The sequence below is a fragment of the Leptidea sinapis genome, chromosome 11 (assembly GCF_905404315.1).
Source record: "Leptidea sinapis chromosome 11, ilLepSina1.1, whole genome shotgun sequence".
Lineage (NCBI taxonomy): Eukaryota > Metazoa > Arthropoda > Insecta > Lepidoptera > Pieridae > Leptidea > Leptidea sinapis.
Window position 1 is genome coordinate 14,863,735 of NC_066275.1, and position 21,942 is coordinate 14,885,676.

Below are 21,942 nucleotides of genomic sequence, written 5' to 3' on the forward strand. Positions count from 1 at the left end.
TCAAGAAATAAGGTCACCGGTCGCTCGTCAAAGATTATCTCGAAGGATCCCTGCATGGTTGGTGTATCATCATTTCAGCCGGAAGACGTCCACTGCTGGACAAAGGCCTGCCCCAAAGATCGCCATGACGATCGGTCCTGCGCTGCCCTCATCCAAACTACTCCGGTGATCTTGACCAGGTCATCGGTCATCTTGTGGGGGGCCTACCAACACTACGCCTTCCGGAAAGTGGTCGCCATTCGAGGACCTTACTGTCCCAACGGCCATTGGCCTGTCGAGCTATGTGCCCTGCCCACTGCCACTTCAGTTTCTATGTACGGCATGCAAATAGTGTGTACCTATAAATTCCTAAGCGGATGTACCTTTTCATAGTAATTGATAAGATAGCGTCTGAGTACCTACCTAGATATAATTAAATAACACTTGATTGTATTTCCGGTTTTGACCTTCACAGAATAACTCAATCGTAACTATGTGTGTGAACAAAATCTTTCTAGGAAACATGAAAATTGCTACAATAGTATCGGAGATAAACGAGTGCAAAATCACTTATTATAATGTCAAGATAAATGGAAATTATACGTTTATTATGTCACTATATTGTGTTAATTGTAGAAGTAGGCTACTTTATTTTCTACTTACATGAATACCCACATAAGTTATATGTGGGCTCAACATGGTAATCATCTGAGAAGGCTGAACAGTTTAATCGAATTTAGGATGTAGACAGCCACAAATTAGTCTTCCCACACAATATTCTGACTCAATCCTAGGCAGAAATAGTCACTATATGTAATCAAGTCATTACATAACCTATATCTATAGTCTCCAGTAAACTGTTTTGAAATTGTTGAGTGCAAGTGCAATCATCATCAAATATGTGTATTGAAATAATTGTTTAAATGAAAATAGGTAAGTTGTTTATCATATACAGTAGTGATTCACGCTGTGAACCCTACTTATCTATTTACAGATTACATCTGAATTCAATGAAAGATATAGTTGAGATAGTAATTGAACTGTTTACTTTCTTACAATAATGTATACTTGTAGTTCTATCTATTCTATTCTTAGGTATAATTTACCATAATCGTCTAACTGTGGCCAATAACATATTATTTGCCACAAGTTCTGTTACAAATGAAAATGCATTTATATTTTTTTGAGTATTCAAAAATATAGAATGTACTGTATATTTAATTTTAAATTCATAAATAAAATTTGAAAAACAAAATTTTATGAACAATGCGGGACTCAAACCCACGACCTCTGGCGTTCCGTGCAAGTACTCTAACCAACTGAGCTACCCGTTCGAGTGTCGTATAAAATCTTGTATGCATTGTTCAATTCTCAGGTTGTGGCTTTATCTACATTCTACAGGATCTACTTTACAGTTGATTACCTGCTCAACCCCAATATTTGCATATTAGGAAATTGACTTGAGATGTCGCTCTTGTAAATCTTAACAATTTGTTATGTTTTTAAAGTGATAACCCTCACTTCTAGGATTAATACACAAATAAAATTTGAAAAACAAAATTTTATGAACGATGCGGGACTCGAACCCACGACCTCTGGCGTTCCGTGCCAGTGCAGTTGTGCTTTTGTTTTTCCTAGAAGTGAGGGTTATCACTTAAATTAGCAATGGCAAATTTAGTCTCTGGAGATTTCCTCGAAGGTATTCTTCTTAATTTTTTTTCTAGATGAGCATAAAAAACAAGCGTACGTTCGTAGCGTAGCATAGGTCACCTCCCCTGCTCACATTCTTCTACAACACCAGAGTAGCATTGCCTATCTTTTAGGAAGGTGTACGCGCCTTTTTTAAGGTCCTTGGCGTATCGTCTCGGGAAAACCGAGCAAGAAAGTTTGTTTCATTTTTAATTAAATAAATAAGGCTTACGCTTTAGACTGCATTATTCCTGAATAGTTACATTATATTTTTTTTCTATTGACAGAACAGCGTCTGTCGGGTCAGCTAGTTCTATATATATTATAAAGCTGTTGTTTAAGTACATAAAATAATTGTATATATAAGTATTATATTAATAAATACAGTGCAATTATACATACTACAACTTGTTATATATATTTATACAACCGTGGAAAACCAGAATTTTGGAAGAGTTTCGTGTGCCATTTGTAATGTTATCCTTTGAAATTGGAGAACCTGGAATCTTAAGATATATGTTCTGGTTCTAGTCTCTCGCAGCTTCCAGTGTATTTCGTTACACAATCATAGTACACTTGCATTGGAATGTACAATCAGTATCAGCTCGATCCATTTGACCGCGTGCAACGCAGAGCAGTTCGAATTGTCGGGGACCCAGTGCACTATGAACGGCCGGATCCCTTGGCGTTGCGTAGAGACATCGCATTTATCACCGGGAGTGTTCCGAAAAGCTGTTTCACTTGATTCCTGCCACTGAATTCCACCTTAGCCACGACACGCCGCATATTAGGATATCATCTTCACCGTCTGAATGTGTGGCGGTCCTCCACAGTGCGCTATTCAAGGAGCTTTCTTCCACGTACTACAAAGCATGTAATGAGCCAATGAATACTTTCAAAAATAGCACTTACACCTTCCTTAAAGGCCGCCAATGCTCCTGTGACTCCTCTGGTGTTGTAAGAGAATGTGGGCGGCGGTGATTACTTAACACCAGATGATCGGTACGCTCGTTTGTCCTCCTTTTTCCATACAAAAATCATGTGTGTTTAAAAATAAAAAAATATTATTATTTTTTCTCTCTCCTAGCGCCATTTATAGTGGTAATAGAACTGACATCAAAGTAATTTTATACGAATACTAGCTGACCCAGCAAACGTTGTATTGCCGATATTAAAATCGCGATACAAAAGTAACTGTTGATCGTAGATGGGTGAAAATTTGAAGTTGTATGTATTTTTTAATGCTGACTCATAATCAAACAAATTTAAAAAAATGTAAAAAAAAAACGTGTGGACCACGATTGTCCGATTCTCAGACCTACCCAATATGCCCTCAAAATTTCATGAGAATCGGTCAAGCCGTTTCAAAGGAGTTTAACTACAAACACCGCGACATGAGAATTTTATATATATATTAGATTATAAGAAAATAAATAACTTTTTACTTAGAATTAAGCATGACTGATTTATTCTTCTCTCCATGTCAAATCCGGTTTACGAACTGATGTAGCTTCATGACGTGAACCAATTGTTGTTACAATATATTATGTTATTGTCACTCCCTATGGACCCTACGATAAATAGATGTATCTCTATTTTTATTGCAACGATCTCCTTCCAACTGACTTCTACTGTAATGGAGGACATAAAAATAATTTTATCAAGCTATTTCGGATTATCTCTTAGAAGTTTTCGTAAGCATGCGACAAATATAATTTTGCAATATAAGATTGACAATAATAAAAATAACAGCCAATGTCAACAATTGAACAGAGAACAACAACACCACAAGTGTAGTATTTATATTGTTACATTGCCATTTTTTATATTTTGATTCTGTTGAATGTTTGTTACAATAGAGCTCTGCAATGATAAGCATCTTTTGCCACTACATCTCACTACTAGAATTACTAGTTTCATATCTGTGGGGTTAAAACTTGAAGTGAAAACTGAAAACTTCTTTAGGCGCTCTTTGAATTTTTATTCGTAAGTTACTGGTGTTTCGGGCATAGATTTATAAAATACGGTGTTTTACAATAGGGACTTGACAATTTTGAATTTAGTTTGTAAACGCACCTTTTTACTTAACATCGAACTGTCACTGTCAGTTTATTCAGTAGACATAACCTTTTCACCATGGTGAAGTACACGAACGAACAACGTCTGCAAATCTAAAAAAATTACTACAGAAATGGCCGCTACTTAAAGAGCATTAACTCCGATTTTCGGTCGTAATTCTCGCCTTAGCACACAGGCAGTAACAAGTTTAGTGAAAAAGTTTGAGTCTACATATTCGTTGTGTGATGTGGGTCCAACGAATCGACCGCTGCAAACGTGCGCGCGGTGGCCATATTATGAGCGAAGTCGAGTTCCATTCATAAATGTTTTGAATGTACTTCAACCCGATAATAAAGTTTATAAAATATCTCAAATGCTTTTCATTCTATTTTGAAAAAAAGTTGTCAAGTCCTTATTGGAAAACCCTTTACTTTGCGTATTCACGTCCTGACAGCCGAATTGTGATAGCCGATAATGCGGACGAATTGTGATTTGTCAATGTGTGAATTGTGATTTAACTGGTGGTTAAATTATTTAAAATATTAAGGAGCTAATGACATGCGTGGCGGACTGTTTACAACTTGTCAATCAAAATTCTGCTGTAAACTTTGTTAGAGATATTCTCGCACGCTTCATTTGTACGCTTGTTATTTAGAGCAGAGGAGACGAGAGGAGATAAGCCACGTAGCTTTCAGGTTATTTCCACCAGAGCAGAGAGGAGATGTGAGCTGTACTTATAACAACGCTTTCGGGTGTGCGAGGCGCGGGTGGAGAAGGTAGCGGGCCGCCCGGCTACACGCATTTTCGCTCCGCCACGCCGCTTGATCCCTCGACGGGGCACAAAATTCTATAGACAAGTGAAACATCTCCTCTCCTCTTCTCTTGATCCATTTCCACCGAAGCTAAGCGGAGAGGAGATGTGGAAATAACGAAATCTGATTGGTGGATACCGGAGCTCAGTTTGTGGTTTCGGGAGACTGAACTGTCACGCTCGCCGGGAATAGTTAGTTTGAGTTGACTAATAAATATAGCGTGTACAGTAAGGACAAAATTACAAGTGTAATGCATAAACAATTATCTGTATTAATATAAAAAAAACGTGAAAGCTCGTATATTTGGTTGTCTCTTATTTAATCACGACAAAACGGCTGAATAAAATTTGACACATGCACAGTTAACTGGATTTACCAATGACGTTCTATTCATATATACAAATCAAATCGTATAAAAACAAAGTCGAAATATGGAACATGCCACAAACCATACCATAATAACCTTCGACTGCCATAATATCTTTACATTGCCGTATTCACTCAAGATGGCCGGAATACGTTGGATGAGGGCAGCCGATCGTGGGGATCTTTGGGGGAGGCCTTTGTCCAGCAGTGGACGTCTTCCGGCTGATGGTGATGATTTACTCCAGTTGTTTAAAATATTCTTGTTCAAGAAGCAGCAATGTAAATAATTCATTCAGTTTAGTTTGTCAGCGGTGCAGAAAATTATTTGGTATATGTAAGCCCGAAATTTGTTTGAGTTGCCGAAGGAGCGCGATTAGATTCTAAGGTAAAGATCCCAAGAAAGCAAAAGAAAGCAACACAACCAAAGTAAAGGTTATGTGTGACGAGGCGAGTGTGAAAGAAGGGAGAATTTTATCTGGCTTTCGTTCTTGGTATGTGTATATAGTTAGTGCCGAATACGAATGAAGTCGTGACCAGAAGCTAGTAATAACAGTGACAAGAGAATCGGAGACGATAGCACACAAGTGCTGGGTACAGCTTTAGGGGTGGGGTATATATTTATCGATATTTATTTTATTAATGATTTTCAGGTCAACGTTCTGAAGGTGTGATGAAAGTAAAACGTGAAGTTCCCCCGGCAGGGGCCTTCACAAAGCTCCGTCTTCTAATGTGGAAGAACTTTCTGCACCAATGGAGGCAGCCGATAAAGACAATAGTGGAAGTAGTGCTACCAGTTGGCACAATGGCTTTGGTGCTCATACTGCGATCGCAAATAGAACCAACGACCAGTGATGTGTCGCGATTCCCGCCAATATCTGCCTATTCTCTCAATTATTCCATACCTGTTATGTAAGTACGATGTTTTAAAATATATTTTTATGTTCACAGTTAATAAATTTATTTTTCGAGTATGTCTGTCTCATTATAAGTGATTATTACTGCCCATGCATTAATGCAACACCTAAGGCCTGACGTGAACATTTAGTTCTATCAGCAAAATACAATGATTTACTATTCAAGGAGTACGGGAGCATGACAAAAGTGGTCAAAAACGAACTGAAATTACAAAATAATCAAGAAATCACCGTTCGCGTAACGCTACCGTTCGTTCCTAACGCTCTCGTCACGCATTCACCAGCTTACTCCCAAGTGAAGAAATCACCGTTCGCGTAACGCTACCGTTCGTTCCTAACGCTCTCGTCACGCATTCACCAGCTTACTCCCCAAGTGAAGAAATCACCGTTCGAGTAAGATAGCCCTATTATTACGTAATAAGAACGTGGTGTTCCCGGCATGGGCGTGCGACACAACCGCCTCGCTCGATAGTTATTCTCTGACTACAGTCTACAGCTCGGCGCCATCGCGCGCCTGGACGCCGATTACACATGAGCTAATAAGAATACTGAATCATCTTCTTACTCGCTTCTTGTGCTTGACGTTCTTGACTACGACATATATTTTTTTATGACAATAAGGGATGAGACGAGCAGGACGTTCAGGTGATGGTAATTGATACGCACTGCCCATCACAATGCAGTGCCGCTCAGGTTTGTCGAAAAACCCAAAAATACTTAGTGGCACTACAACTGCACTCATCCCTTCAGACATAAGATGTTAAGTCTCATTTACCCAGTAATTTCACTAGCTACGGCGCCCTTCTGACTGAAACACAATAATGCTTACACATTATTGCTTCACGGCAGAAATAGGCGCCGTTGTGGTTCCCATAATCTAGCCTGTGCAAAGGGGCCTCCCACTGGTTTATTTATAGTTATCGAGTGCCTCTAATTTTGACATAATAACTATTTATTTTCTTTCTAGGTTTAATATGAATTTTCAAAAGTTGTCCGTAGCATACTCTCCAGAATCTCCCATATTAGAAGACGTGGTCAGAAGTGCGATTGTTAATTTAATTCGACATAATATTGATGTAATCTTGGACTTAATAGATCGATTACCAGGAATACCCGATTTGCCACCAATACCGCCGGATTTGATTTTAAATTCAACAGAAATTTTCGAGGTGTTGAGAAATTTGATTAATGTCCAAGCTTACAATAACAGTGCTGCTTTAATAAGTATATACAGAGAAGAAGAATATACTCGTGAAGTATTGGCAGCTGTTGAGTTTGATGATAATTTAGCAGGTTAGTGTGCGATGTATAGCAAAAAAATCATATTGTGTGTTACATTAGAATATTATATAAGTCTATAATATATTGTTTTTTCATGATAATAAGGGACGAGACAGGACGTTCAGCTGATAGTCAATTACCATCAGATGCCCATTACAATGCAGTGCCGCTCAGGTTTATTGAAATACCCAAACATTCTGAAAGGCACTACAACTGCGCTCGTCACCTTGAGACATAAGATGTTAAGTCTCATTTGCCCAGTCATTTCATTAGCTACGGCGCCCTTCAGACTGAAACACAGTAATGCTTACACATTACTGCTTCACGGCAGAAATAGGCACCGTTGTGGTACCCATAATGTAGCTGGCATCCTGTGCAATGGAGCTTCTTACTGGTATAGCTTTGGTACAGATAGACAGCACCTTTAAATCAGTTTCGTTCACCACTCAAGCTCGACGCTTATAAGTATCATAATACATTTATTAGCATCATTTCGTAATTATAATAATTTATTTAAAAGTCGTGTTTCGCGAGGGTATCTATCGTCTGTAAAATTTATTTTATCATTGTGATACAATCTTTGTCGATTTGATTCATCATTTGTATAAGTCTCATTAAGTCTGATATAAGTAATTAATAATTAATCGCTTTTTTTTATTCTCAGTACAGTAGTACCAACCGTGGCTCTTTTGCATATCTCTAACGTAACGTTTCTCATAAAGCAAGTATTTGGTGTTGACGCATTTTGAATTAGTGAACAACTTGTCATTTTTCTTTCCTGGCTTTTTACTGCGTGTTATATTATACATGTACATAAACATAAAACCATGCAGCCTTTTTCAGTTGCAACGTTTTGTCTGTACATCTTTAAAGTTATCGTTTTTTTTTATTTCGAAACATCATTTTACCTATCAATTTAAATGTTTAATTAAGTACGTAACGAAATTTTAAAAACTGAATGGAATAGAAAAATACTGTTAGTAAGTTATTCCAAATTTAAAACTAACCACATAATTACATGACTGGGAGAAGTAATTTTAATATTGGAGTAATTTTACATCGCGTTTATTAATAAGTAAGACAATGTGTGTCAATCATTTTACCTATCAATTTAAATGTTTAATTAAGTACGTAACGAAATTTTAAAAACTGAATGGAATAGAAAAATACTGTTAGTAAGTTATTCCAAATTTAAAACTAACCACATAATTACATGACTGGGAGAAGTAATTTTAATATTGGAGTAATTTTACATCGCGTTTATTAATAAGTAAGACAATGTGTGTCGGACTGTTTTTAATTTATTTCGCTTATTTTGATACTTGGCCTCTGTTTGGGGCCTGTATGATGTTAACCACTTTTTGAAGTACTTACTAGCACTCTAGCACTTAAAAAACAAAAATATCAAAACAGAGAGACATATATAATGCTGATATTGTTCTTATTTGAAAATAATATTGATCTAGTGTTAAAAACCAAAGAGAAAAGAATCGAAAACGTTTATATGGAAAAATGTTTCCTCTTGACTTCAAAATCTTTTGTAAGGGAATGAAATTTAAGAAAATATGGCATACATTAATTATGTGATCAATGTAGTCATCCAATAAAAGACAAGTTAGAAATATTTCATCTATAATAACAGCCTAGCGAAACTCTCTAAGAAAGAAGCGATTCTCTCGATTGTATGGAACGTGGAGTCATTGATAGATGACAGCTGTAATCTTGAAAAAATAATCAGAAGGCTGAAATCCGCTACGTTTTAAGCAACTGTTCGCTTTCAAACTTAGTCGGATTATACTTCTTGGCCAATCACGATCCTGTAATTACTACTATTTCAAACTTATGTCAAATGACTGCACAGTTCAAACAGAATTTCAATCTTACTTACGCTGTCCCGCCAATTTATAACGTAGTATTTACATCCTCTTTGTATAATAATATTTCGGTATGCGAAACAATGAAGTTTATGTATTGTGCATCTGATTCTGAAGAAGAACCAAATTGTGGAATGAGCTTCTTCAGGCGATATTGATAGGAGTATTTTTAACTGTCAAGTTCAACCTTTATGAAGTTGAGGAGAGATTATGGTACTGAATAAAAGCCTACAATATTTTTTATATATTTTTGTTTGACAGGGACAACCACGTTACCAGATGATCTGTCTTATTCTCTACGGTTTCCTGAGAAGCCGCGACTGAATTCTTTCTATGGAACAGGCGGTCGATCCTGGCGTACTAATAATGTTTTTCCATTTTTTCAAATGCCAGGCCCAAGGTTTCCTCATTCATGGGAAGGAGGAAACGATCCAGGTAAATTTAATGTTAAAAACTTAAATTATCAATAAATCGATTAAAGTATAAATTTTATAAAACTGACTATGAATCTGTTTTGGTAGACTTTTATAAGGCAACGCACGTAGGGCGGTCAATAAAAAGTGTGAAAATAGATATGTTACCGGTAACTTTTATTAAATCTAAGTTTAGTTCCTTACTTTTTAGCATAATACACTTAAAATACTTTTTTTTCTGACCTTAACCTTCTAAAATCGGGAAGTGCCATATGTCACTAGAATTTTCGGAAGGTTAAAATACCTTTCTTAAAAAAAAATCATCATACACACCTGAAAAATCCTGTACTGCAGAGGCTATGGCTTCATCATCTTCTAATCTCTTTTCTTTCAAATAATCTACCTTGGAAATAGATGGGAGTAACTGGGTAGCCCCTAGGTCGGGTAATTGTGGGGGATGCTCAAGTATTTCAATGCCAAATACTCTAATTGCCGCTATAGCAACGGCGGGCCTGTGAGCCAGCTCATTTTTTCTATCTAAGTGGAGGTCAAACGAGCGAGTGACCCCTACTCACTTAATGTTAGGTGATCACCGCCGTCCACTTTCTCTTGCAACACCAGTGGACTCACTGCTGGCTTTTAAGAAAAGTGTATGCGCTTTTTTATTTTGGATCATTAGCTTGATGGACTAAAACAATTTTTGTTAGTTTGCCTCGTCGTTTCTAACGAATTTCTTCACACAGTTTTTTTTGCATAATTATGAAGATCATGTATTAGATTATGAAGAGCCCACGATCTTTCCTGCCGAACGACAAGTTATAAATTCCTTACGCGGTGCGTATGATGGTCTCTTCTACGCCATATATACTGTTTTTTTGTTTCTGGATCTTTATAATAAAGCTATATTTTATCCGTGGCTATGAAGCGAGCTAAGAAAAGTTCAGGATCTTGTAGTAAGAGGTCCAAAGAAGGTCGAGAAATGTTAAGTTTTGAGCATCAGTATGCATTCTGGGTACACAGCGCGCCGTAACTTTTTTCATCCGTATTAGACGTTCGTGAAAAATGCTACGCTCACCTACTGGTAAAAATCAGGGCGAGGGCCATTTTTGGTGGATATTTTTCAACGTTTAAATTCGGCTCACCAACGTGCAGCTGAGGAATACTGCGGAGCCAACTAGCGACACTAGTTCCTCTGTCCCGCCCCCCTGGCCCCGTCTTCTTTTGTTATGGAATTTTAAAGTGCACCGTAGGTGATCACCGCCGGCCATATTTTATTTCAACACCATAGGAATCACAAGAGCGAAAGCGATATTGTGTCGTTCCCAGATTTCTCTACACTCCTGCATAATGTCTCTTATAGGATTGCTGTCATACAGCGGCGGTAAGATAAGAAGTGATGGGCGTAGAATCTCCTCTCTAACCTATGCGAAACATGGCGCCACTTGGTCCCTATATCCCACCAGTGACTCTAGAATTATAGTATACAATATGAGATTGAATGTAAATACCGTTATATTTTCAGGATACGTAAATGAAATGTTTATTGCTCTTCAACATTCAATATCAATGGAGCTGATATCTCGACAAACAAATCTGGATTTGGAAAATTTTACAGTAAACATTCAAAGGTTCCCTCACCCGCCGTACCTTCAGGACTTGGCTGTTGAGTTCCTGACTTATATTTTCCCTTTATTTGTCATAATCAGTTTCAGTTATACGTCGGTAAATATTGTGTCTGCTGTCACAACGGAAAAAGAGAACCAACTTAAGGTAATTGTCAATTCATTAGACAAGGCAAGTAAGTATTTGAAATATTTATGTTTCATATTTTGTTTTATAATTTGAAACTAATGGAAATGTATTATTTTGAACGAATTGGGTTTGGAACGCTATATACACAGAACGTGGCTTAATCAATTTCCATACGGACACAATATATTTTGTAGACTAGAAGCCGCCCCGGGTTAAATTAGAAAGATAAAAATAGCTATCGTCCAATAGAACGTCATTGCTATCATCAGATAAGATTCATTAACCGTAAATAGTCTTGTTTTTAGAATTCTTAAGACTCTAAGTATACTACTATAATTTTATAGTAGTAGGTATTATAGATGAGTCCATCAAACAAAATTTAAGTATCTGTATTTAATGTGCCAACAACAGCTTATTAACCGACTTCAAAAAAGGACGTTCTCAATTCGTCGGTATTTTTTTGTTACCTCAAAACTTTCGACGGGTGGAACCTATCTTGGCTGACACCGACTCCAAAAATAAACAGTAATCGTAACTAGGATTAGATTAATTAATTAGATTGTAAAAAAATACGCAATTATTTTTATACTTTTTACTGCATATTATATCTATTGTTTTGGAATAGTGTTTTTGAAGTCGGTTGTTTTTTTGTTAATTTTTTTTTGTTCATAATGGCTATGCAAGTTTTCTCAGGAGTAACACCAGAAAACTAATTTTAAATTTTTTCATGACTCTTCCTATAAATCTCCGAATTAGCCGGATCGATTTTAAAGCGGATTGCACTGGCAGATGAGTGTGAAAGAGTAGGGTTAAAATTATGTAGAGATGCGCGAAAGTTTCGTTAAAAAAAGACGAGACACTGCTCAGTTATTATTTATTTTGAAAGCATGATTAATATAATTATAAAATTGGAACGTTAAAAATTAAAAGTTTTCCTCCAAATTTAAATTATCGAGTACCCATCATTGAAATACAAATGGACAAATAATCCAGTTGGCCAGGTCCAATTTCGGGAAAGAGGTCACTCGTCGAATCCACCCGGATGGGCAGCGTTCGGGAAGATCTGTAAAATCCTCTCGTCCAAAATACCACAGCTCTGAAGACGAAGGTTTTTAACCAATGTGTGTTGCCAGTGATGACATACGGAACGCAGACGTGGTCGCTAACTATGGGCCTTATGCGGAAGCTCATTGTCGCTCAGAGGGCAATGGAGAGGGCTATGCTCGGAGTTTGCCTGCGAGATCGAATCAGAAATAAGGAGATCCGTAGGAGAACCAAAGCTACCGACATAGCTGAGGTGGTTGCGAAACTGAAGTGGCAGTGGGCAGGACACATAGCTCGACGGACAGATGGCCGTTGGGGCAGTAAAGTCCTCGAATGCCGACCACTTACCGGAAGATGTAGTGTTGGTAGAACCTCCACACGATGGACCGACGATCTTGTCAAGATAGAATACGTAGGATGAGGTCAGCGCAGGACCGATCTTCATAGCGATCGTTGGGGGAGGCCTTTGTCCAGCAATGGACGAGTTCCGGCTGAAGTGATGATGATGATCATTGAAAATGAATTGAAACTTTTAATGATTTCAAATATCACATTAAACCGGAGGAGTCGCATCATAGGCTTCATATAGTCTTTAGTGACGAAGGTGCTTCCAAATCAACTGTGTACCGTCGGTATAATTAACTTAACCGAGGTCGACTAATTTTGAGGGATAAAGAAATAAGTGGCCGCCTTTTGACGGCTATTAAGAAAACGTGATCGTACTGAAAATTATAATTCAAGAAATAAGGCGAATTACGTCGCGAGGACTATTTGCCCTTATTGCCGCTAAACCTGACCGATGCTCATGCCCACGTGAATGGTGTCATGACACTGGCATGTCTCGGTGTGTCTATGATATCATCAGATGATGAATTTTGGTTTTATCAATATGCACCAGAAACGAAGCGCCAATAAAAGGTTTGCCTGTTTCAAAACGATACAACGCGTTCCAAAGTGAAGCGGCCTAAGAGCACAGGGTAGTTGATTGGTGCTTGGCAATATCAGGCTGTGAGCATCAAGTGCTAACCACAACAACGTACTCTCAGCCCTTAAAACGACGAACCTCCTGGTTAGTATAACGGTACCCATCTTACAGCCCTGATTTAGCCCTATGTGACTTCTTTTTACTCCCTAAATTTAAAAAAAAAACTACTCAAATGTAAACAGTTCGACGACCCAACTAGTCCAGTCTACTGAGCTAGAGGTCCTGCTTTCGAATCCCGGTAGGTGTAAACATTTATATGATGAATATAGATGTTTGTTTCAGAGTCTTGGATATTTATTCATATTCACGTATGTGTAAGTAAGATTCTTGTATTAAATATATCGATGTCTTGCAAACCATAGCACAGGCCATGCCTAGTTTGAGGCAAGATAATTTGTGTAAGAGTGTGTCAGTATAAAAAATTATTTAGGTATTTGAAGCGGACTGGAAGAAGTGATTTGAAATTGGTTCAGATGTATGAAACTTTGTATAAATTATTGCAGATTGAGAGTTCTTTGAAAAGATTTGGTTAAAAAATATTCCCATAGAACACATCGCATCTATGGTTACTTAACTTTCTGAATGTCTCACGTAAAACCATAGAATTATGAGAAAATAAGATAATCATCAGCCGGCTGCTTGCTCACACATATTATAAGATACGTGCTTAATCTATTAACGGCACAGACATGGCAGTTTGGTCGGTGTTCTTGTATTGTTATAAGTAGGTCATTCGTATTAGTTTTACTACGTTTTATGACACCAACAGAGCTATGATTAAAAAAAAACTATAGCAGCTAAGACAATATTAATAAACCTGCTAAGTTATATTTATTCGTTTTAAGGCTTACGATATTTTCACAGTTTTTTTAAATGTAATTAATAAATTAATTTGCGACGTATTATTAACTAATTATTAGCATTAATTGTAACATATGTGGTTTTTTAGATGCTAAGTTGACCTGGTTTTGTATATAGGTAAATTGTTATATGATAAATAAATTAAAAATATATATTTTAATTAAATTGTCGTTGGTATTAGGTTAAAGATTATTGACACATTTTTAAATATTTATTTTTTTGAGTAGTGTACTATTTATTAGTTCAAATATCGGTATGTCATCAAAGCAATCATCAAGTAATGATTTAGTTCTAAAGTTATTTGCTGTAGAAGTGATGGTCACTTTTAAATATGATTTCATAATTAGGGCTGCCAACTTTTCCTAGAAAAAATAGAGTTTTAGAGAAGAATGAGGATAAATAAAAGATTAATAAATAAAGAAGGTTTAATGTATTTTAAACTTATATTTTAACATAGTACACACTGTGTACATTTGTAAATATTAAAATATTACTTTTAAATTGTGTACGACAGTGATTTCAGTTGTCATAAATACCACTGGACAGGCTATTCTATATGTTTGACAGCAAATTTTTTGTGCCTATTTGTAGCGCCACTCGCGAGCGTCCAGAGAACTAATTTTGACGTATAATACAAATGGCTGCGAAGGAGCATACAATACTCTGAAGTATTTTTGCATTTTATAATTAATTTCGATCGTTTTCCGTGTTTTTTATACTTCAAGAATCAACGTTATAATGTACACATTTCTTTTTGGAAATAGTTTCCCACCATCAATCGATGTGTGGTGAGGTTGTCATCACTAGTTTTAGTACCGCAGATTCTCGCTAGATGGCCAAAAGACGAATATCAAACAGGCACAAAAGAACTTTGACAGCCGCCAGACCAGTGGTATATAGTAGAGGTCAGTGATTATTTCTCTTAACACGCAATATAAGTGGAAATAGACCACGATAGACCAGGTATACTTTCAATCTTAATTTATACGCATAGATTGAGTCTCTTGATGCTAGACATCCGGTGAAAACAGGCCAGGTTTATTACTTTAGTGTGCGTGACAAGCGACGTCTTACACTCCCGATTTGTATGTCACTTTGTGTCGGTGTGCTCAAAATAGAGGTTAACTGTCAACCTCAATTTGTTTCACTGCTGTCACAGTCTGTCTTAACGTATAAATGCTTTAAATGATAATATGAATATTTAAATATGGACTTTTACAGGAAATGATGAAAATAATGGGTCTGCCCACGTGGTTGCACTGGACAGCTTGGTTCCTCAAACAATTCATATACATGTTCCTGATCTCCGGTCTACTCGTCCTGTTGCTAAAGGCAAGTTATATATCTATACATTTAGCGAGCAATACAATGATTTAAATAATTATTTTATCTTATACTAGCTGACCCACCAAACGCTGTATTGCCATATAAAGTATTAAGAAAAAAAAAAACAATATTTAAAATTTTTGGGGTGTATAAGAAATAGATGACGACTTAAGATTTATCCATCTACATAAAAATTATCTGACAGATAGTTAACAACTGTAGTTAATCTACCAACTATAGTTAGCTAAAATTAAGTTTATTTCTTACCTACTGTGAAAGTTAGAAAGATATAAAGATTCTAATTAGTTATTCATTTTAAACTATTATTTTAATTTGATTTCTGAACGACGGGGGACACATCAAATAAAAATAAAAATCATTGTTTTTATTTAAATCCGAGCATTTTCATATTAATTTACCTTTTAAACCTTTTCTAGACTTCCACAAATAATTCTAGACCAAAATTAGCCAAATCGGTTCAGCCGTTCTCGATTTTTAGCGAGACTAACGAACAGCAATTCATTTTATATATATATAGATATAAACAAATTATTTTAACCTGATTTAAAATGTTAGGTACACTCTTAATAATCTTCAGTGTTATTTTCGCTAAGATTTACAAAAAACACTTCAACAGGAAACGAAGAGGCGAAACACGCCTCTGCACGAGGCATTGTCAGGAGCTGTTGACTCGCCAAAAGCAAAATTACTCTAATTTTATAATTTTTTTCAGTTAATGCTCTTTCTTTGAACTCCATCTATTGTATCCTAACCTACTAGAGGTGGTATTCTTCTGCAGAATTATTTTAAAAGAACTCTCTGCCATGTTTAACTCAACTATGTAATAAAATCTTACGCGGTATTTCTGTAGTGTGACGAGTGAGACTTTTAAAATGTCACATAAAAAAGGCGTTTCTAAAACACCTCTAGCTTGTAAAAAAATAATTTCCAATCAGTTGACTTATTTATCCTTTTATTCCATAAGACTTAAGTAGTCCCACACCATCTTTCCCTGTGCCCAAGCCACCAGTGTCATTCCATCAGGACCCTTTCCATCGCGGCGGGTAATTTTAAGCCATTTGGCTCTAAAACAGCTGGTATATTAAGAGCGGCAAATCCCCTTCAGTAGTTCAAATTTAATATTTGTACTGACGATTCAAAAGTGCTTAGTTTAAACCTATTAGAATAATGTTCATTTGAATTTGAGTTTGTCTTTGAAATTATGTTTTAAATAAGGGACGAGATGAACAGGAATAATTGATACGCCCTGCCCGTTACAATGCAGTGCTGCACAGGATTCTTGAAAAACCCCAAAAATTCTGAGCGGCACTGCAACTGCGCTTGTCACCTTGAGACATAAGATGCCCAGTAATGATGTCTCATTTGCCCAGTAATTTCACTAGCTACTCTTTAGGCCGAAACACAGTAATGCTTACACATTAATGCTGCACGGCAGAAAGAGGCGCCAAATGTTTGAATTAATGATGTGCAGGTAAACTGGTTTACGAACGAGGATGGGTTTAGTGAGTACGCGGTATTCACTCACACATCGTGGTCGGTTCTACTGTTCTTCCTCACTCTGTACTTAACGTGCATGATATTCTTTGGTTTTATGTTGAGTGGATTCTTCAAAAAAGGTACTTTTCACTACTTGTCTGTAATTCATGTCTCGAAAACCATATTTTTTTAAATGTGTCTCACTTGTGTTCATACAATAGAGATCTACAACATTTTTATACGCTTCACCTGTATGTTTGTATGTTTGTAACCGACTTTTTTGACCGCGATTTTGACCCACTTTGCACGACTAGATTTCGTTCAAACTTTGTAGATTTATCGAGGACCGATGACATTACACTAATTTGACTAAAAAATGAAAAATAAATAATAGTAAAAAAAAAACTAAAAAGCACGCTTTATATCAAATTCAAATAAAAACTAGAAAATAAATTTAAATTTTCTATTTTTCAGTTGAATTTTATATAAAGCGTGCTTTTTAGTTTTTTTTACTATTATTTATTTTTATATTAAAGATGTTAGGAATGTAATTGTTTTAATGTTTTTTTAGTTACCCATGCAGATGCTTGCATGCTTATAATTGTGACTTTATCTGTGTGGCATGAAATCAATTTTTCCTAAAAATTTGTTATGCTTTTAAAGAAGAATTTGAAAAGTTGGTTAGAGCACTAGCACGGAACGCCAGAGGTCGTGCCGCATCGTTCATAAAATTTTGTTTTTCAAATTTTATTTGTGTATTAATCCTAGAAGTGAGGGTTATCACTTTAAAAACATAACAAATTGTTTAGATTTACAAGAGCGACATCTCAAGTCAATTTCCTAATATGCAAATATTGGGGTTGAGCAGGTTATCAATTGTAAAGTAGATCCTGTAGATGAAGCCACAACCTGAGAGTTGAACAAAGTATACAAGATTTTATGACAGAAAAACAGCAGTTTAAATAAAAATGTCTTACCTATGAAATGTAATATTTTGATTAATATATCTGTAGGTTGTGAAAGAGTTTACTGTTTCATCTCCGCCGTTCCGGATTAATACTAAATCACTACTGCTGTCATTTCCAGAACGTTCTTATTTAGATTTGTAGGATTCATACGATATTCATATGCTATACTAGATTTAACAAATAGTCCGCACGTCGACCATAGAAAAAAATAAGTGGCCCATATCGTTCCATGAAGTTTTATATTACTCCATTGCAGAAAAACAGAAGATATAGGTTTTAAGTGTATCGCTTACATGGGAAAATGTCGGTTTATTATTTCTCAATGACTACAGGGACTATCTCATGTTAACTATTAATAAATAAAGCGGAAACTGTAGAACATGAAGATAAATATTTGGTATAAATTATTCACATTAATTAGCTACAGGGTTTGTCATACTTTGGCTAATAAATTCCGTACGTCATCTGTGCTCTTAATAAATACGAAGTAAAGTTATTCCAAGTTAAAAACTTTTTGTTCTTATGTTACCTTTGTCACTACAGAATTACATGACAGGGGGAAGTAATTTTAAACTGGGAGTAACTTTACACTGCGTTTATTAAGACATCATAAGTTCACAATCCTATTATTGGATGAATGCTCGAAACCTGTCTGAGTCAAAATTTACGATCAGACTTTTGATTAAGTAAGGCATTGACTGCAAACCATCCACCAAGAATAATAAGATTCCGATTCCCACTAAAACATTTCAATAAACAGTTCCTTACTGACTCTACTATAATCACTTGTTCTATTACCTGACAATGAGTTTCTTGCTACTTCTTCTCATTAGCTCAACCCTTTACGAAGTAGCGGTAGATTCAATAAGAAAAATATTTTTTTGACATTCATAAGTATCATTTCCGTGACCGACATAAATAAAGTGATTTTGATTTGATTTAACCGCTAGTTTGGCTTTGAACAAACAACTTTTGCACAAAAGTTGTTTTTGCAAAATGTTAATGAGCTAATAACGCTATGTAAATGATCATTATGAAGATATTCATTGAATATTCTTAAAATGTAATCCTGAACTTTAAACATATATTTATTTCAACGTGATTAATTTAATAAAAGTTGTGTATGTAATAGTGTTCGTGTTTATAATAAGTTACCGAGTAACATTAAAAATAAAAATTCTGGATTATTTAAGAATAAGCTATATAGTTAGCTAAATGCTTATAATTTATATATTGTTAAGGAATTCATGGATACGAAATTGTGATATTCATTGTATTAAGTTAAATATTTACATGCTAGGAATAGTGCTAGCAAAACATATAAGCTCATTATTATAATATTTTAACACTATTGTATACTATGTTTTTTGCAAATAAATATATTATTATTATTGATATAGAATTGTTTTCTTAAGCTACGCAATATGTCATAAAGTGCGCTCTTATTTATATATTCGTTTCAGCAAGTACGGCGTCGCTATTCGCAGGTGTGATATGGTTTTTGACATATTTACCAGCGTTTCTTCTCAGTATGGAGACCGAAGTTCCAATAATTGTTCAAACAATAACATGTCTTTCCATAAATTCTGCAATGTCCTACGGCTTCCAGCTTCTTTTATCACAAGAGAGTATCGGCGGTAAGTCAATTTATGAAAGTTTAGTTTTGAAGTTATACCAAAGATTATGTTCTACTACTAAAATATAAATACAAAGAATATGTACTACTTACTAGGTTATACTTTTATTGGCGAATATAAATAAGACTATATTACGTTATAAAAAAAAATGCATTTTTATTTATTACAGAACTCATTGTTAGCTAGGTATTTATTAATAACTAGACGACCCGACAGACTTTGTTCTGTATATAAAATTAAGTTTATTTTTAAATTTTACCTCCTCAGAAAGTTAGAAAGATAATAAAAATAAATTCTAGTAAGTTTTTCATTTAACTATTCTTTCAATTTGATTTCTGAACGACGGGGGACACATCAAAGGTGAAACAATATTGTTATTATTATTTAATTCGGAGCATTTTCATATTTATTCACCTTTTAAACCTTCCCTGGACTTCCACGAATAATTCAAGACCAAAATTAGCCAAATCGATCCAGCCGTACTCGAGTTTTAGCGAGACTAACGAACAGCAATTCATTTATATATATATAGATTATGGCTCGTAAGCTGTATTTTTATTTTTGTTTTATTATTATTAAATATACTTTTTATAATTTAAGGAATGAATTGGGGAAACTTCTTTTCAACACACACATTGGACGCGGACAGACTACTCTTCGGCCATGTTGTTTTATTACTGTGTCTGGACTGTGTGTTGTACATGCTGGTTGCTTTATACCTGGAACAAATATTACCAGGAACTTGGGGCACCCCAAAGCCTTGGTATTTCATTTTTCAAAAGTCCTTTTGGTGTCCTTCTGCAACCAGAGTTTCAGGTTAGTATAAATAGGCACAGCAGAATTATTGTTCTATTTTAATTTTGTAGAGTGTTGTTAAGAGATTATTTTATAAATATAACATTATAATGTTGTCTACAGGTGAAGATATTTAAATGTGATAAATGTTTTTAGATATCAGAAGTAATGGAGTGGAAACTGATACAATCGTTAGAGAAAATGAGCCAAGAGACAATGAAATCGGAGTAAAAATGACGGTAAGTACTGAAGGATTTTGTACTGGACTTGGTCTTCATATTACAAATTATTTATCAAATAAAATCAAATCTATAATCACTTTGTTCACGTAGCTCAAGGAAATGTCATTTACGATTGTCAAAAGTTTTCTTTTTTGTTACATTTACCGCCACCACCTCTTTTAAATCAACCCTTACAGTTTCATGCCATGACAAATAATTTCAATTTCTAATATATGCAAAGTAACGCAACAGAAATACTCAAACGTCATTCATGACTTGAACGAGTAAATGTAAATTAATAATTAAAAACACAAGAGTTTTTGAGTACTGTAGATACATCAATCCACACACACCGTAAATTAAAAAAGACATTATGTGAGCATTTTTTATTAGCGATTATAAAAATATATCATAACTTTAATCAAAAAAAATTACGAAGCAGACTTCACGGTAACAGGATGATCCAGCCACCAAAAGTAGCACCCGTTCCTGAGCATCACGCATGGACCAGCTATCGCCTCCCTCGACCATCTTTTAGGGTCGGTAACGACTCGCCCCACGTCGTCGCCACATGCAGTGACATTTAAGCGAATAAATTTACTTATTTTCTCGCATGTAATGTGAAATAAAATCTGAAATGTAAACTGTTTTTTGTTTTAATAGTTGTTGCAACCAAAACCTTCTTCGCAAAAGAAGCAACAGTTAGGTTAGGTAATTTTTTAGTAGAAGATTCATCAGAATCCTTTAAGTTTACTCATTTCATGTGTTTTCAGGATTTGACTAAAGTATATGGACCCAATATAGCTGTAAATAATTTAAATTTAAATATTTATGATGATCAGATTACGGTTCTCTTGGGTCACAATGGCGCTGGAAAGTCCACTACTATATCTATGTTGACAGGTGAATTATAATTAATTATTCATTTGTTAGTATTATATTCAGTTTTATTTATCTTCATTGTGGAGTATGTAATTTTCCTTCCTAGTGTAATATAGGCTCAGAAAATAGTTTATTACCTTTCCTTATTGTCTAACGGCCGTTCCCAATATTCAGACTATCTCTTACTTGAGATAAAAATCGTAACTATCGTTGACTTTTCTGGTCCCACTAAACTTATCCATGGTAACTCACCTGTCGATGGGACGACGTATACCTTACCAGCGATATAAAGTTTGTATGGAAATTGCAATTCACGCGTCCCAATATACGGCGATTAGAATGACATATCGGGTACACTGGACAGCTTTAGATTATTGACAGTAGAAGGTAGGAATTTATCTCTATCTGTCGATCGTAGTAGGGAACGGCCGTTAGTCGGCTGTAGCTATCATCACAAGGTAGAATATATTGGAAAAATCGAGGGTTGCAATCATTAGGTTTAAATATTTTGAGGGTAGAATTATATAATCCACAATGAAAGCGAACATTTCTATCGTTATATTGTAAAACATTTTTCTTATAATTTTT

General features: G+C 35.5%; 1 protein-coding gene across 1 annotated transcript; it reads left to right on the plus strand.

The window, feature by feature from the left end:
* The first annotated feature begins 860 nt into the window (after nt 1–860).
* LOC126966912 (phospholipid-transporting ATPase ABCA3-like) lies at nt 861–21,048 on the plus strand. Its single transcript, XM_050811193.1, has 11 exons — nt 861–912; nt 5,555–5,813; nt 6,786–7,111; nt 9,235–9,408; nt 10,909–11,156; nt 15,250–15,360; nt 16,847–16,991; nt 19,283–19,456; nt 20,057–20,272; nt 20,408–20,490; nt 20,915–21,048. Exons 1-11 carry the CDS (start codon nt 903–905, stop codon nt 20,924–20,926), a joined length of 1,758 nt encoding a protein of 585 aa, XP_050667150.1. The 5' UTR covers nt 861–902; the 3' UTR covers nt 20,927–21,048.
* The last annotated feature ends 894 nt before the right edge of the window (nt 21,049–21,942 follow it).

Bases quoted from the DNA above. Each gene is read 5' to 3' on its own strand.
- LOC126966912 (XM_050811193.1), top strand. The intron at 7,112-9,234 runs GTTAGTGTGCGA...TTTGTTTGACAG, and splicing joins GTTTGATGATAATTTAGCAG to GGACAACCACGTTACCAGAT. The intron at 9,409-10,908 runs GTAAATTTAATG...TTATATTTTCAG, and splicing joins GGAAGGAGGAAACGATCCAG to GATACGTAAATGAAATGTTT.